At 43.2% G+C, this 15408-nt stretch overlaps 1 protein-coding gene across 6 annotated transcripts in view; it reads right to left on the bottom strand.

The window, feature by feature from the left end:
* Positions 1 to 15408, bottom strand: part of PLEKHM3 (pleckstrin homology domain containing M3) — a 92077-nt gene that overhangs the window by 7297 nt on the left and 69372 nt on the right. For 2 of the 6 annotated variants that reach the window (XM_056496856.1, XM_056496855.1), the window contains one exon: positions 6676 to 12963. In XM_056496856.1, coding sequence (XP_056352831.1) covers positions 12786 to 12963 — 178 coding nt within the window. In that variant the 3' untranslated portion in view covers positions 6676 to 12785. Of the gene's footprint in view, positions 1 to 5584; positions 5714 to 6675; positions 12964 to 15408 lie in introns of those variants that run through there. The other 4 variants (XR_008841002.1, XR_008841000.1, XR_008841003.1 and 1 more) reach the window with 4 other exon arrangements.

Genomic DNA, 15408 nt, shown 5'->3' with positions numbered 1-15408 from the left:
AACCACAGTGTCTAACCCCACTGAGCTCAATCTGCAAGAGGCCAGTTTAGATTTGTGGGACTGTGTGTGGTTGTGCTTGAGATGACCACCTGTTCCATCAGCCCTGTATTCAAGGATGAAACATACATCCATTAGCACAAACTACAAACTAACCATCAGACCCCACAGCTTTCTTTCATGGATCTTATTTAGATTCCCTGACAACACAAAAGGAATGATTCTTAATTTTGTGTCTCTGTGTACTTTCCATCAGAGCTATGATGTCCTGAATTTCTCCTCAATACTTAACCACACTTATGTAAGGTCAAACCTGCCTTGTGGCTCTTTTAATTTGGCATATTACCAAGACACAGCTAACTTTGTTGGACACATAGGCTCCTGACTAAACCTAGTACAAGAAGTTCAGGAGACGAGCTGAGACTGATAACATCAGCAACCTGATCTCCACAGAATTAGGGATTATGCAGGGATAATGCAGCTGCCTAAAACAATCTGAAGATGTGCTGGGCCGAAATGTTCTTTAAGAACTTCTGTATGTACTGATGAAGGCCTTAGTGTGACTGAGAGCTGGCACAGATATGAGAGATAGGAGGGGAGAGAAGCGGAGGCAAATGCTGTTGGCATTGTGCAGACTTCTGAAAGGATGGGCAAGGTTTGGTCTTCAGCCTGAGCAGATTCCTCACCTTTACTAAGCTGACTGAGGTGCTATCAGTTCTTTCCCTAAATAGATCATAAAAACCCGTGCAGGTGATTATTTTATGAACAAGGGGGGAACAACGGAAGCAGAACAACAGCAGTGGCCTCCAAGTCTCTGCTGGGGAAAGAGGGACAGGCCACAGACAAACAGCCTGGCCTCAAGGTGCCAGGCTGCAGGAAGGGACAGGGCTGTTTAAAGGTCCTCCATACGGGCACGGTGCTGACTCCGAAACCATCCCCCTGCCCTGGCTGCAAAGCACCTCCTGTAACTAGGAGCTGCAGAGAAGGAAATCCAATTTACCTGCCACAAAGAAGAGCTGGGTGAGGCCTCCCAGAGGCGGTGGGTACAGCAGCGCTGCCAGTTCCCACCCGAGCCGCTCCCCTCCCGGCAGAGCGGCGGGAAGGGGGAAGGGGCAGCGATGGCACAAAGTGCAGAACAATTCACTGGAGAGCCACGGTGCGCTTTGCAGTTTGCCCACTAATTACTATTAAGCCCCGGTTCCTTTTTGTGTTCCAAGGGGCGTCTTCAATGTGGCATTGCTTCTTGGGCCTTTCATGCGGCTGGGCTAACCCCTGAATAGCCGGCTCCCCCCCTCCTCGCTACCTCTCCCTTTTTCTTTCCCCCTTTTGCTTTTCTGATAGTATTTTCTGTCCATGTTGTGTAAGGCCCTAAATGAATCTTGACTGCCCCTACAGCCGACTGGAGACGCACAAAAGCGGCCCATTCCAGCGGCCACAGCGCCATTGTGTGCCCTAACAATGCACTAATTGGCGGTGACAATTGTGCGGCCGGGAAGGAGCGGGGAGCGCGGGGGCGGCGGTGGAACACGGGACAGGGTCCCTCCCGATCACCGGGGCGGCTCAGCCGCGGAAGGAGAGTGCGAGCGGCGAGGAACGGCTCTGCTCCGCGCCTCTCCGCGGGCCCGGCAGCTTGCTCCGAGAGCCCCCGTATTCCTGCACGGAGTGTACAGCGAAAAACTTTAACGTCTGGCTATGCAGAGCGAGAGATGTGCAATCTAAACGGGTCACCTCAATCTCCCAGGCTGTCTCACCATGCCAGAGACTGAACTCATGTGATGAGGACACCACTGATATATTCATGGGAATATGACAGCCAAGGAGATGCTGATGCTGGGAACTCTGCTCTGGGTACACAAGGGCTCAACTCTTTCTAAACTGAGCTTAACGTACCTGTGTTTTGCACCAGGACAGTGGGATGCAAGGACAGGGTGTCCTACAGCACTCTGCTGGGGTAGGTGCAGGTCCTGTGGTGCTGTTGAGAGTAGAGGAATCAATCTGGGCCACATCTCCTGCACCAGTGAAGCTGAGGACTGGAGGGATGAAAGGGACAACATGTGCCATGGGACTGAAGCTGTTTATTGCCACTGTGACACCACCCAGGACTCAGGAGGAACCAACTCAGTCTCACACTGAAATATGGCAGGAATGAGCCCACGGACATTGAAAGCTGTCCCAGATGAAGTTAGCCCTGGAGTTTGAAAGCTGATGTAGCTGACAAGTGAGGAACAGATTTCAGCTCTATTCATTAGCTTTTAAGATAAAATATGGAGCAGGAAATGGCATGGACAATGCTTTTCAGAAAGAAGTACGGAAGGCTCATCCAGTTGCTTTGACTCAAAATTAATTCATACAGTTGGCAGACATGGGGTCAGATGCTGAAGTGCTCAACACCTACCCATCTGTTTTCCAAACAGCTCCTATCAGTTCCCTCAGAGAACAGCAAAGACCAGCAGGTGTGGAGCACTCTGGCTCCTGACAGAGAAAGCAAGGCAAGCCAGGCTGGCAGCAATACTCAAGTTTATGAAGGGCTCTGAAACGTCTTTGGGACAAAGATGTTTCTCTTACTTGAAGCTGACTGACCTGTGAGAAGTATTGTCCAGAGCAGGGTCAGGAAGCAGGTAATTCTCCTACCTCTCTCAGCACAGCTATGGGACTGCTGTGGTGAGGCAGACTTCTACTAGATGTTTTGATAAAGAAGAATTACCTCCTGCATCTGGAAAGAAGCAAGAAAACACCTTCCCATACAGTGGCATCTAAACAGGGAACAACTGCATATGAACCATCTCTAGTGGAAGAGCAATACTTTTCTAGTAAGCCCTTTGTATCAGCATGGCTTGGAGAAGCAATCTTGCCATAACCTCAAGAAAGGCAGACAAGCAGGGGGGACAAGCTGGAGCTGCAGACCCATGGACAGGCAGGCACCACGCCTGGATCTAAACTCCCTGGTGCTCTGACTGATTGGGACTGGCGTTTCAGTTTGGTCCACTACATATAAACACTAAACTCAGCTGAGAAATCTGGTCCTGCAGCCAAAATGCTGAGGAGAAGCCTACTGTGAGCCCAGTGTGAGTAGCAGAGCTGCAACAGCCTAGAGCTGCAAGTGTGCAGAGTCCAGGGTACACTGTGTAGAAACCCTAGGACACTGGACTCTTGCCCTTTTCGCCCCATGGCCACCTGGAGCACAGTAGTTCTCTTATTGTAATCTCTCAGATTTTATGGGTCCTTGTCAGCCTTTCTATGAAACACCAAAGAACATCCCTGCTGCCAGAAGGAACCCTAATCTCTCCACTTATTGCAAGGTGGACTTATCAGCTGTGTTAGCTCCTAGAATTTGGTAGTGGCAATATCCTTCCCAAGACAAAATCTCTGCTCTAAACACAGTAAATGTGTTTCTGCTTGCCCCCACCGAGCAGGCCTCCACACAACTCCTGCTGACAACTATGGGAACATTCCCATGGATTACCACAGATGCAGGAGGAGGGCCTTACATAGTGAGACTTCTCTGCCTCCCTTTGCCCTAAGCTCTTCACAGAAGTACTTTATTGTTTTATGACAGTGCAGTTAACACTTGACATAAATCTCTAAGCACAGCTAACAATGTCGATACTGTGTAAATACCTACAGTAGAGAGCTGTATTTTATTATGCTTTTGTCCTCTTTTACCTGTTATCACCCAGGGTTAACTCTGTGCTGGATGCACTTGTATTTCACAAGGAATCTGGCAGTTTTATATGCTGCTACAGCTCCTGTCCTTAAATACTGAGAGCCCAGCTCTGGTTCTTTGACAAACTGCAGCTTTCATTGGAGCCAGCAGATCTTGGATCTGCTTATAGGATCGAACATGCTGTCTGTTAAATCTGAAATAAGTGTCCTTCAGAAGGGCAGAGTCCAAGCCAGAATAGGACATTTTGCAATATGTACACAACAAAGTATCCACCAGTGTCACAAGCCATTGCATGACAATGTTTGATGACAAGATGGTGTTGGCATTTGTTTTCCACCTTAGCTTTGCTTTCATGGGCATTTGTACCCCTGCTCTCAGAAATCACTGCAGGGGAAGGTACAAAGTGGGGGAGAGACACAGAATCATGGAATAAGCTGAGTTAGAAGTGATCCACACAAACTAGAGGGTTGAACTCCTCCTGGCCCTGCACAGCACCATCCCCAAGAGTCACACTCTGTGCCTGAGAGCATTGTCCAAAAGCTTCCTGAACTCTGTCAGGCTTGGTGCTGTGACCACTTCCCTGGGGAGCAGTAACAACCCTCTGAGTGAAGAACCTTTCCCTAATATCCAACCCTGACCCGATTTCAGGCCATTCTTTCTGGTCCTGTCACTGGTCACCACAGAGCAGAGATCAGTGCCTGCCCCTCCTCTTCCCCTCACATGGAAGTTGTGACTGCAGTGAGGTCTGAACAGACAAAGTGACCTCAGCTGCTCCTTGGCTTGCCCTCAAGACCCTTCACCATCTTTGTTGCCCCCCTCTTGGATGCTAATAGCCTAATGTCTTACTTATATTGTGGTCCCAAAACCGCACACTCCTTGTGTTTCATTACTTTGTTGCTACACTTCAGGTATTTGCCTGCAGTGTCAGTCAGAAATGAGATTAATTTATAATCTTAAACGCTAGGAAAGCACTTTGGAGTGAACTGCTCCATGCATGTTGATTACATCTATTACTTTCTTGCACTGATTCATTAATATGCACTTTCTTATTTTGAAACAGTACCTAACTTTAATAATTCCTTCTTACTTACCTCTAAATTTATCACATTATACATACGTGATAAACACCTGAGAATTTTCAAATTAATGAAAGTTCATTCCCTTAACACAAGCTCTTATCTGACTTGTCTTGTTTTCCACATGAGCCTTACAACTTCATTTTTAATATCTAAATGAATGCTAATGCCTTGAACTAAATTATAAAAAATTGGAAGTTCACTTACTATAAGCAATGGACTGACTTTTTCAAAGCATGTTTACAGCTTCAATACCAAGTTTTATATTTGTCTATGCTTAAAATGGATGGAATTTACTCCTGCTTGTCTTGGAAACTTTTGTCTGGTTTTAATTTTAACACTTGATTATCTGAGATGCTTTTCACCACCTTCTCATAGTGGTAATACTCAGGCCTCTAGATGGGATGACTGTTTTGGAGAGTATTTAGTTAAACAAGAACTCTTTCAACAAGACAGTCCAGAGCTATGTACACAAACTCCCAGAATATTATCATTTGCCCTCAGCATGCTTTCACTGAAAAAGTATGGTAAGCCTCATACCTGGAAGGTCCCTCTCAGTCCCTAAGGAAAGAAGGAGGTTGCTAGCTCTATTCTTTCAGAAAACTAGTTGACTTGACATATTAATCCAAATATTATTAATTTTGGTCTGAGAGCTAGAAGGGTAGCTTTTTAAAAATTAATTATCCTGACTTTAAAAGAAGAGCTAGAGCTTGGATTGGCATGCTCTTCTAGACCCCATGGTCCCTGCTCTGTGTGGATGCTTTTTCACACCATCTCTTACAGGGTGAAGTGAGGAGGGGAGGTGGCAGTGAAAGGAGAAGGAGATGTCATAACAGAATTTGCTCACCTTGTAAAGCAAATAAGGAGGAAGAGAAGGTCTTGCACATGGTTTCCTGGTGCAGCTTGTGTGGTCCCAGTCAAACATTAACTCATTGCTTGTAGCTGATTTCATCACAGGGATGAAGTCCAAAGGTTCCTGCAGGAGAGAGGAGTGACATTCCTGATGGACTTCTGCTCCTTCTGAGGAGGGGCAGGAAGATAGTGAAGGAGGGGATATATCCTTCTCTTTGAAAGCTGCCAGAGCATAGGGCTGGGTGTGGAATGCTCTGGGGAGTCCCAGGCAGGAATTTTAGGCCCAGGAGCTCCACCACAGCTCTGTGCTGCAATCTTTAGCCATCAAATCCAGATTCAAGGAGCTGCAGAAGCTCCTTAGCTGGTGCACTGGAAGAAACAACGAAGAAGAACAAGAATCTTGCCTGCTCCTCCATCCACAGGTGTGAGAACCCTTATAACATGGCGAAAATTCTGCCCTTCCAGCCCCTCAGTGGTCCCCTCAGTCCACCTGGGAGACGCCTCCCTTACTTAGAATTCAAAGCCCTGACCTTGGCCCTTTCTGGCAGAGGTGCACATGGCAGCCACACAGTAAGCAGCTGCCTCCTGTGAGCCTCCCAGCAGCTCTGTAGCCAAGGGTGCCTCAAAGCCACAGAAAGCTCCCCCAGGAGCTTGCAGTAGGGGTTGGCACCATTAAAAATCTAGGAATTTGTGACTTTCCAAAACCACAAGATTTAACAGGGAGTCCAAACCCCCAGAGCTTGATGCAGACATTAACAATACTTCCAGAAGCCCTCCTGGCTGAGATCTGGGAACAGTAAGTATTGTATTTTCTTAGTTTCAGAAGACTTCAAGCAGCAGAGAAGCATTTTAAAGAAAACTATCACTCTTTCAAAGCTTGCCCTACCCATGGTACAGTACCCACCAGAAGGCAAATTAAAAAGGCCGAGTAACATTTTTTAGTGTTTATTGAAAGTTGCCTTTATACAGGAGGGACTGGTGCTCTGATGCAGTCATAAGTGAACCCAAATAAACCCTGCTCAAGTGTCAACAAGCAATTAAACTCAATGGATTTAAATTATAGCATCATTACACATCAATAATAAATTAAGACTATTGCCCAGTAGTTGCAGATAATTTTAAAAAAATCCTTGTCAAAAGTAAAAAAAAACAAACCAACAACGCAAACACAAGAACAATGAAACACACAGAGCAATGCTGTAAATAAGTTAACAGAGTAGCACACACACAAAATGGTATTCCAAACACTCGGGGTGCACTGCCAGCAATGCTAAAATTCACTGCAAGTGGTGCAGCTGAGCTGGTGCTCTGGCAGGAAGGAAAGCCCAGGCTGCCAGGCACTGTTCTCTGCTGCTCACACCTGGCCTTCCCTGGCTTTTAATTGCCTTGACTGAACTAAAGTTGATTTGGAAGCTGCCTTTATCACTTAATACCCATGAAACACACACTCTGCTCATGAATTTACTTTTGCTTACCTCAAGTATAGCAGGGGCTCGTATAAGGTAACTTGGTATCACAGGGATGAATTAAAAATCAGCCTGAAAGCAGAGTTTAGTTTAAGCAAAATCAACTTGGTAAACAAGTGCATAAGCAAAACTGAAACAAATCTTTTTCCACCAAAACAATGCTGCATATTCAAGGATTTATATTGGTTTAACATGTGGATTAGACAGGAATAAATAAATAATTGAGCCACTGACACTTGTGCAAAGTCTAATACACTTTGGTCCTAGACAGCTGATAGCTCTCCAGACCTAGACATCTCTGATGATGACCACAAGTGGCATCTCTGCAATTTGGATTAATGGCCACCCTAAGGAATTTGGGTGAAACTGGCATTTTAAGATATGACACAAGCCATCATGGCCATGCCAGGGTTTTCAAGTAAAGAAGGACTTTGCACATTATTATCCAGGCTGTCTCCTCACTGTACTGCTAAAATACAGCAACAGCAGTGCCGCTGTCAAATGTGTTTCCTGCTACTGGGGTCAAATGTGGACTTATGAAATCACAGTTAGTACGGACATGTGCCCCAGGCTGACACATGCCACAAACTTCAGCAAATAATGCTAAAATTGCAATGGGTTAACCCTCTCTCTAAGGTAAGGCTGACCAAACCCCGCCGGGTTAGCCTTCAGGCAGCCAGGCTGCATTAAAACTGAGCTTTGAGGAAACACCTTCAGTCCCACAGCACTGGGCCCAGCTGTGCAAGTGAGCAGGGAGCTCTGCATGGGAGTCCCTGGCCACGCTGTGGGGACTGGCCAGGGGTTCCAGGAGGAGCAAAACTGCATGTACCCTGACCTGTTTTAATTCTCTGTATTTGACATTATTACATATGCACGGCTTCTGAAAGTCTTGCAAAACTGCATCTCAGGCTAAGCAGCCCAGCTAGTCTCAAAAATACACATAATAAGAACCAATACCATCTCCACACTACCCCCTCTCATAATGCCCTCACAAAGTATGGACAGTAAACAAATTTTATGGTTACCATTCCTAGCAAGATGGAAACTGTCACGAGCAAGGGTTTTATGCTCCAATGCCAAACACATTGCATCGTGGCAGAGCATTTTTAAAAAAATTATTCACTTCTCAAAATTTAAGGCACCAAAATGAGCAAAAGTGAGGAGTTCCCACATAGTTTGGTGTCTTCAGAGCTGGTATATGAAGCCTGCAGAGCTCACTTCATGAGGGCAGAACAAGCAAACTGATTTACTCAGCTGCTCCTGCAAAAAAGCAGGCACAGCCACAGGAGAGTTTCAGTTTAAGTCTACAAAGTTAATAAAACAGCAGATGCAATCAGGAAATCCAAAACAGGAAGAGAGATGCTAATATACAGTAATGTAAGGCACTCCTACTGGGAAGGGAAAATTGGAAGGCAAATTACGAAGGAGAGAATGATTGGACTCAACTGGTTCAAAAGCAACACAATGAGCTATGAAGCTCCAAGTCTGGCTATAGGCTCAGTACTGAGTAAGGACAGGGACAGAGACAGCGGAGAGAGAGGGGAGACTGGCTGGCAACTGAGCGGCAGCAAAAAAAAATTAGAAGATGATTATTCAATTAATTTATTTTATACAGATCAACAGTCAGCTGCAATCCAGGCAGTGACCTTGGGAAGCCTAGGAAACTCAGTGGCTTCTGTTGCTACAGGGAACAAGCAAAATTCAACTGGGCAGATTCCCCATTTCATTGTAAACAGACATCCTCTGTTCTTTTTAAAAATCTTTCAAGACATTATCATCAATCCATTATAATACACACACTATCCTAATAATAAGAGAAGCCTTGACAAGAAGAGCTCTAGAGATACCCTGACACTTCACTCCTAACAGGGCCACCAGAGCCTGTGGAGTACTGTGAAAAACTTAAATTCCTCACAAAAAACTATCTTCCCTCACACCTGCCAATTCCTATCGATCCCAGCAGTGAGCTCATATTGGTATGAGCCAGCCAGGATATTTTGTCACATCATGAACCCATCATTTTCCACCACACAAGACAGACAAAAAATAAGAAAAGCAATAGGAGGATTCCTACACAATAAATATAAATTTCTCTTTTTATAGATTGATAATACAAAAAGAGCTGCAGTTTGCATTCCCTAAGTAGGCCCATCTTCCCATTAAAGGAAAGGCAGATGGTTAGGGTAAAGAGGAAAAGAGAAATAAGGATCTCAATAGTGTCCTAGATTAAAATAATATCAGAGTAACAACTATAAGTGCCTGTAGAGAGTGAAGCTATGGTCCACTGCAGTTAAGCATCCTATTTTTACACTGATAACAAGTTCTGCACAAAGCAAAAGCAGTAACTGGATTACAGATCAATTCTTTCTCCATCAGCTATGAAAACATCTTCTCTTTGAAGACGACAAATAGCAGATTTTATTCTTGATTCACAATGAAATGGCATCATTCAAATTCATTTCATATGTGGGTAGGAAGGACTGAAGTGCTAATAGATAATTTCACCTGGGGTGGGGGGAGGGGGCAGGCAGAGTCGTGCAATCTGCAAAGCTCCCGGGAACTTTACCAGCTGATGCTCATCCAGAAGTCTGCAGAGCAGAGCCATGTGCAGGCTGGGGGCTGCAGAATGGGCAGAGAGTAGCGGTGGGGACCAGCACAGGGCACTGTTAGTACAGCAGAGACAACCATGCAAGGGCACAGCACTGTCTGAAACCCAAACCACCTGCAGAACCCCAGGCTGAGGCTCCTGCTTGCAGATGGCTCCTGCAAGAAAATCGACTGAAGGCAAGATTATGCTTTTCATTATGCTTACAAAAACTGGTAACAGAATACTTTATCTTACCCATTCATAAGGAATAACTACTTTTGGATAGAAGCTAGGCATCCCTGAGAGGACATCATCTTCCACCTTACAGCCTGCTCCTAGAGCTTGTGTGAAGCTGTATCACTTTTCCAAAGTAGAAATTAATGTCTATTCATTTTAGGAACTAGCTGGTTTACAAGAACACTGGATTTTAAAGCAGGTAACATGATCAGTATTGTACAGTATCCTTTTATATAAAACTCTGGGCACTGACAGAATATCATAACATGCTCTTGCTCTACATCATTGGTAATGGCAGTGGTTTCAGACCCATGACTAATTTCAGCAGTTTTGCCAACATCATACTCTTTTTATCCTTTAAATCTCTGTTAGCAAAGAAACTGTACTGTAATACCTGTACAAACACAGAGCAACTCCAATGCTGTCTATGTTGTTATTCTAGAATTCAACTCCAATATCTAACCACCCACATGACTGGTACTTTGGAGATAGGACATCTGTCAAAGTAACTAATATTTTGCAATGTCTGAACCTTGATTCCTTGACTCCATATGGTTTTTGACAGTGCACTCAAGCAGCCTTCTCTAAATTGAGCTGGACATGAACCAGCACTGTGAGGTACCATAAATACCAGAGCATGATGATATCAAAAACACCACAATTTTTTCTTTAATGACTTAACATTATGTCTACAGATAATTCAAAATAGTACCTGCCAGATGCTGACAGTTTCAGAGCTACTGGCTTTGCTACAGGAGTAATTGTAGTGACACAAGCTGAAAAACATGGGAGCGTTCTGTTTATTCAGCCAGTACCAGTGCAGTTCCTGTTTGCCTGACTAATTCCACAATACTTCCCCAGTGTTTGCATTTCTGAACACACAGGGAATTCTTTGCATGAGAATGGATTTGCAAGGAACATTATACCTTTAAGGGTGATAGCCAAAAGCAACTCATTTCACACGAGGAACAGTGAGCTGAGACAGAGACACCATTGTGTATGAGAAGTATTCATTTTAGTGACAAAGGTGCATGATTCACCAGGTTTATTAAGTATGGGAATCCCTACAGCACTTTGCCAAGAATATGGAAAAACCCTCACTTCCTTCTAAAGAATCCCAATGAAAGAAGAATTTCTGGAAAAAAAAGGCACTGGTTGTCTAATGTATACAGATATAAACATGCTTCTATATATATAGTAGTTGCACTCAAATTTGAGAAAGCTTTTTCTTTGACTGGAGGCTAGGAAAAGTAACCACTTATATTCCAGTACAAGGCAACTCATTCTAGCATTTTACCTTTTAATGTAAGCATGATGTACCCTGTTCTTTTATTTAAAATACTTCAGCAATTAGTGAGATGCTTCAACAATCAAAACTGCTTTCTGCCTTGAATACAACAGTCTGTAGATTATATAGGAAGCAAAAATCAGTATTCCGTATTTTCACAAACCTGTGTGAGAGAAGAGGAAAAATACACATGCAACTGGCATTATTCTCCTGAAACTGTATTTGCTTTCTGTATATAGATGTGTGTATATATATATATATATATGAATGCTTTCACTGGTATGTAATAAACATATCATTGCAGGGTGTGGAAAAGAGTCAGGAATGTGAATTGGGGGAAGACAATCTAACTGCTCATTGGAGGTGAGCTCACCATGAATTAAACATACTGCCAGTAAAGATGCCTCCCCATTTAAATGCCTCCCCAGTTAAATCCATTTTGTACTTCCCTTAACAAAATAATTCACTGTGTTTAGTACTTCCCTGTGGTCCAGGTGTGTGAAGAAGAATCATACCTCAAGGAACTTCACTGTCCACCACGGAAGTCATTACAGAACTATAACTGTCTTGGAGCTCAAAGAGAATGCAAGACACAAGTTGCATATGAAAACAGCAAATTAGTGTTTCACAATTTTGGAGGTATTTGCTAACTAAAATGGGCAAGACTACTTTCCTGACTATCAGTTTAAAAGGTTCAGATTAGAAAAACATTTGAAGTAAACTTCATGAAATAAAAAGAAAACCAATGTGAACACTTAAAATGCCCTAAAGTTTCAGAGTGGAAAGAGGAGAACCAACATCATGTTACTACACACAAGGACATAGCCTCCCATAAATTGAGAGTACCCAGCATAAATCTCAAAGGACTTCAGTGACAGAGCTTAACTGATATTCCCAGCCTGAACAAAAAGGAGTAGCAATTTTCATGCTTATCTGAATATGGAGTAGTTCACTGTGGTGGTTATAAATATATAAACATAACTGAAGGAATTATTCTGTATCTTAAGTTTGTAAGCACCCTGAATAAGGTTTAATGGGAGAACTTTTTCTTTCCTTGGCAAGGAGATTCTTTAAAATGTAAATGCACTGATCCTTTAAGATAGTTCTCTGAAAACATGAGGAAATGGATCCACATGTCACTATCAGGAGAAGATAGTGGATTTAAAATAATTCTGGCTCTATTGTGCTCTGTGAAACACATCACCAGAACCCCTGCCAAGGCTACTAATAAATAAATAATACACATAAATAAGTAGATGATTCATCAATTCTAAATGAACAGCAAAAAAAATAATGCAGCCATGGCAGCAAATATTTTCTGCCTTGAGATAAAGTCTTCTCCAGAGGTGGAAAAGAAAGTTGGGTACTTAATTAGCTAGACCTAAAGCATTTCTCATAAACCACATTTTGTGTGAGAGCTAACGGCTGGACTTCAATGCAGTTTAGCCACTGTTATTTCAAAGCCAACAAGGCTTTATGGCCACTTTGACAGCTCTTATTCACAGATGAAGAAGATCAGGTAATATTTTTCAAAACAATTTCTGCCTAAGCTGAGAATTTGCTTCAGCTGACAGCTGGGAGAGGGATTCTCTTCAGGCTGGCCACTGCCTTAAGGAACTCATGTGTTCTGATATGACAATTCAAACATGTTCCAAGACTCCTCGAAGTTCTCGTCCATATTCAGTTGCCTCCAGAAGGATTTCTGCTTCTTCTGCAATTCCTTACGCACACACCTGGGGCATGGTACAGCCTTCACTTTGCACTCAGAGTGGAAGACAGCACCACAGCTTTCACACCTGCAAACACAAATTAGTGTCAAAATTTAATCACAAAATAGGACCAGAGCATGCAAAGGGCTTCACGTGGGCTGTGGCAGTAGGTACTCCTTGACACCACTCTGGGAGCTCAAAGAGCATTATGCTTCATTAGAGTGGTGTTGTAAAAGACACTGGTATGGCCACACCTCTGCTGGTGTCAAGCTACTCAAGAGCACTAAAATAAATTGGCTTGCATTCATTTTGCAGTTGCTGAGAATCTGTCCCAGCACTTCTGCTTCAGACAAGTTTTTAGAAGGATCAGTACTTATCTTCTTAGGAACTAGTATTCAGGTATATCTCTGAAAAGACATCAACTTTGTTTCATGAAAGACAAGTCTTGCTTTGTAAATGAGGAATGACCATATTATTTCAATAAGGTATATTTCAGCATTTGCAGAAACAGATTCTGTGACTTGCAACAGCTATGCTACAACATATTTCTCCTTGAAGCTCCTGTGGTCAGCTGTTCTGGAAAGAGTACAGAACAGTCAACTTCAACAGCAGGAGAAGTTGTCATTTCAAAATTAAAAAATGAAACAGAGGTAAGTGATATTTTCTGCCTTGTGTCCTGTGGAAGACTAGAGGAACACAACTGATCTATGTTGATCAACTGATCAGTACACTGAGCTATGCTTCTGGCATTCAAAGCTGTATTATTCTGTTCTCAAATGTGACATTAAGACTTGAAACAAATCAACTGTTCAAACAAGATGACTGGTTTACTTTTGAGGCATTGTGAGGCAGTGAACTTAATGTCACAGCAGATCATGCCCCAGCTGCAGATGGATGTCGAGCAATAAAACATCTGGTGATCATGAGTGGGCTACAACTGAACAGCTGGACATTCTCAGCCTTTCAATGCAAGTAACTATCTGTAGTGATGAGTTGTCACTACAGCTTTGTAACCAAAGAAAAAGGAGGACTGTCAGAGGTAAAGTCCTAGATTCCAGCTGGATAATCAAATAATAAAAGCAACAAAACCTGAAACTTTAGAGCAACCCTGAAATACAAACAATGGGTGTTGGTCACCCTTGGTGATTCTGTAGGACATCCTGAAATGTTTCACAATTTTTTTTTCCTTTCTTGAAGCTATTGTAGTCAAATGACTGTATAAGAATCCAAGTGCCCATTGTTATAACTTTAGTGGGGTTTTTTGCTGGTTTGCTTTGAACCTATTTTTTCATAGAAATAAGGTTCTTGTCTTCAAGACTAGAAGAAAAATTGAAAACGTGAAGACAGAAGCCTTTAAAAAGTGAGAAGCCTGTGGTCTGACAATACTGAGAGAAGTCCACAATCTAACACAATCTCTTAGCTATACTGGCTGCATCTCACCTGTAACTTTTGGTCTAGCTGCACTTGAAGTTTTATGCATGGCTCCAAATAGGGCCAAAATTTTAATAAGTGCAGAGCTTTGAGAAGGCTGTGCAGAGATTTAAAGAGGCATATTTCTAACTAGCATAAACTGATAAAACTCAAATATGAGTAAGAAAAGGCAGGTGAACAAGGCTAAGTATAAAGCAGTATATCTACTGGCTTCCATGCTCTCTTGCAGTAAAACTTGACTGTTGGATTTCTCAGTCCAGCTACAGTCTAAATCTGGTTTTGAATCAAGACACCAGCTCAATGCAGAGATATTTACAATATCTCTTCTCAGAGAGTGTTACTGCCCTTATCCACTGAAGCACATGCACACATGCTTAGGACTCATATCCCACTGATTTCTTAGAGATTACTGATCTGCCTTCCATTAAATGTGTTTACGTGCTTTGCTGGGTTAGGATCTCCACAAACAGACACACTAATGGGCAAAAAAGAGACAGAAGACAGCAGTGTCTTTAAAACTTTACACCACTCTGAACTGACACTAATGGTGATTTTATCAAGCTAATTCTTCCTTGTTAGTCAGCAGTTTACAGTGCCCTGTAAGTTGCTAGAGGGTAATGATTGATGAGGAGTGTAATTTAGTGCTCTCACTTGCCACTCCCTACGCTAGCCCAATATTTCTCTACAGCATGCATGGAAATGACAAAACCTATCAGAAATTGCTGCTGAAATGGATTGAGCAGGATGAGAGAGGAGCCAGCACACCTGCTCTCTCAAGTCAAAGGCCATCAGCAGAGCAAACAAAGACTGATGGTGTTCAAATTAATACTATTCATTATTCAGAAATAAGGTCAGTGGAAAAGATTAACCAACTTTTTTCCCATCGTTTAGAATTAAAACAGAGAGAAAAAACTGTCTGAATTGTTACTCATTAGAGCTGGTGCAGTAGCTGAAGCTCTGCCCAGGACCCCACACTAAGCAGAGGCAGAGCAAACAGCCAGCCCTGATCTCACAGACACTGCACTGGCACCCAGTGCTGCCACTGTTGGTCCATTCTGGTGCCCCCACTCTGAAGATCTATTTTCTGCCTTCTCTGGTGAA

This window comes from Oenanthe melanoleuca, chromosome 7 (genome assembly GCF_029582105.1).
Source record: "Oenanthe melanoleuca isolate GR-GAL-2019-014 chromosome 7, OMel1.0, whole genome shotgun sequence".
NCBI classification, from domain to species: Eukaryota; Metazoa; Chordata; class Aves; order Passeriformes; family Muscicapidae; genus Oenanthe; species Oenanthe melanoleuca.
The sequence above is the reverse complement of the archived record's forward strand: the minus strand, read 5'-3'. Positions and strand labels throughout refer to the sequence as shown.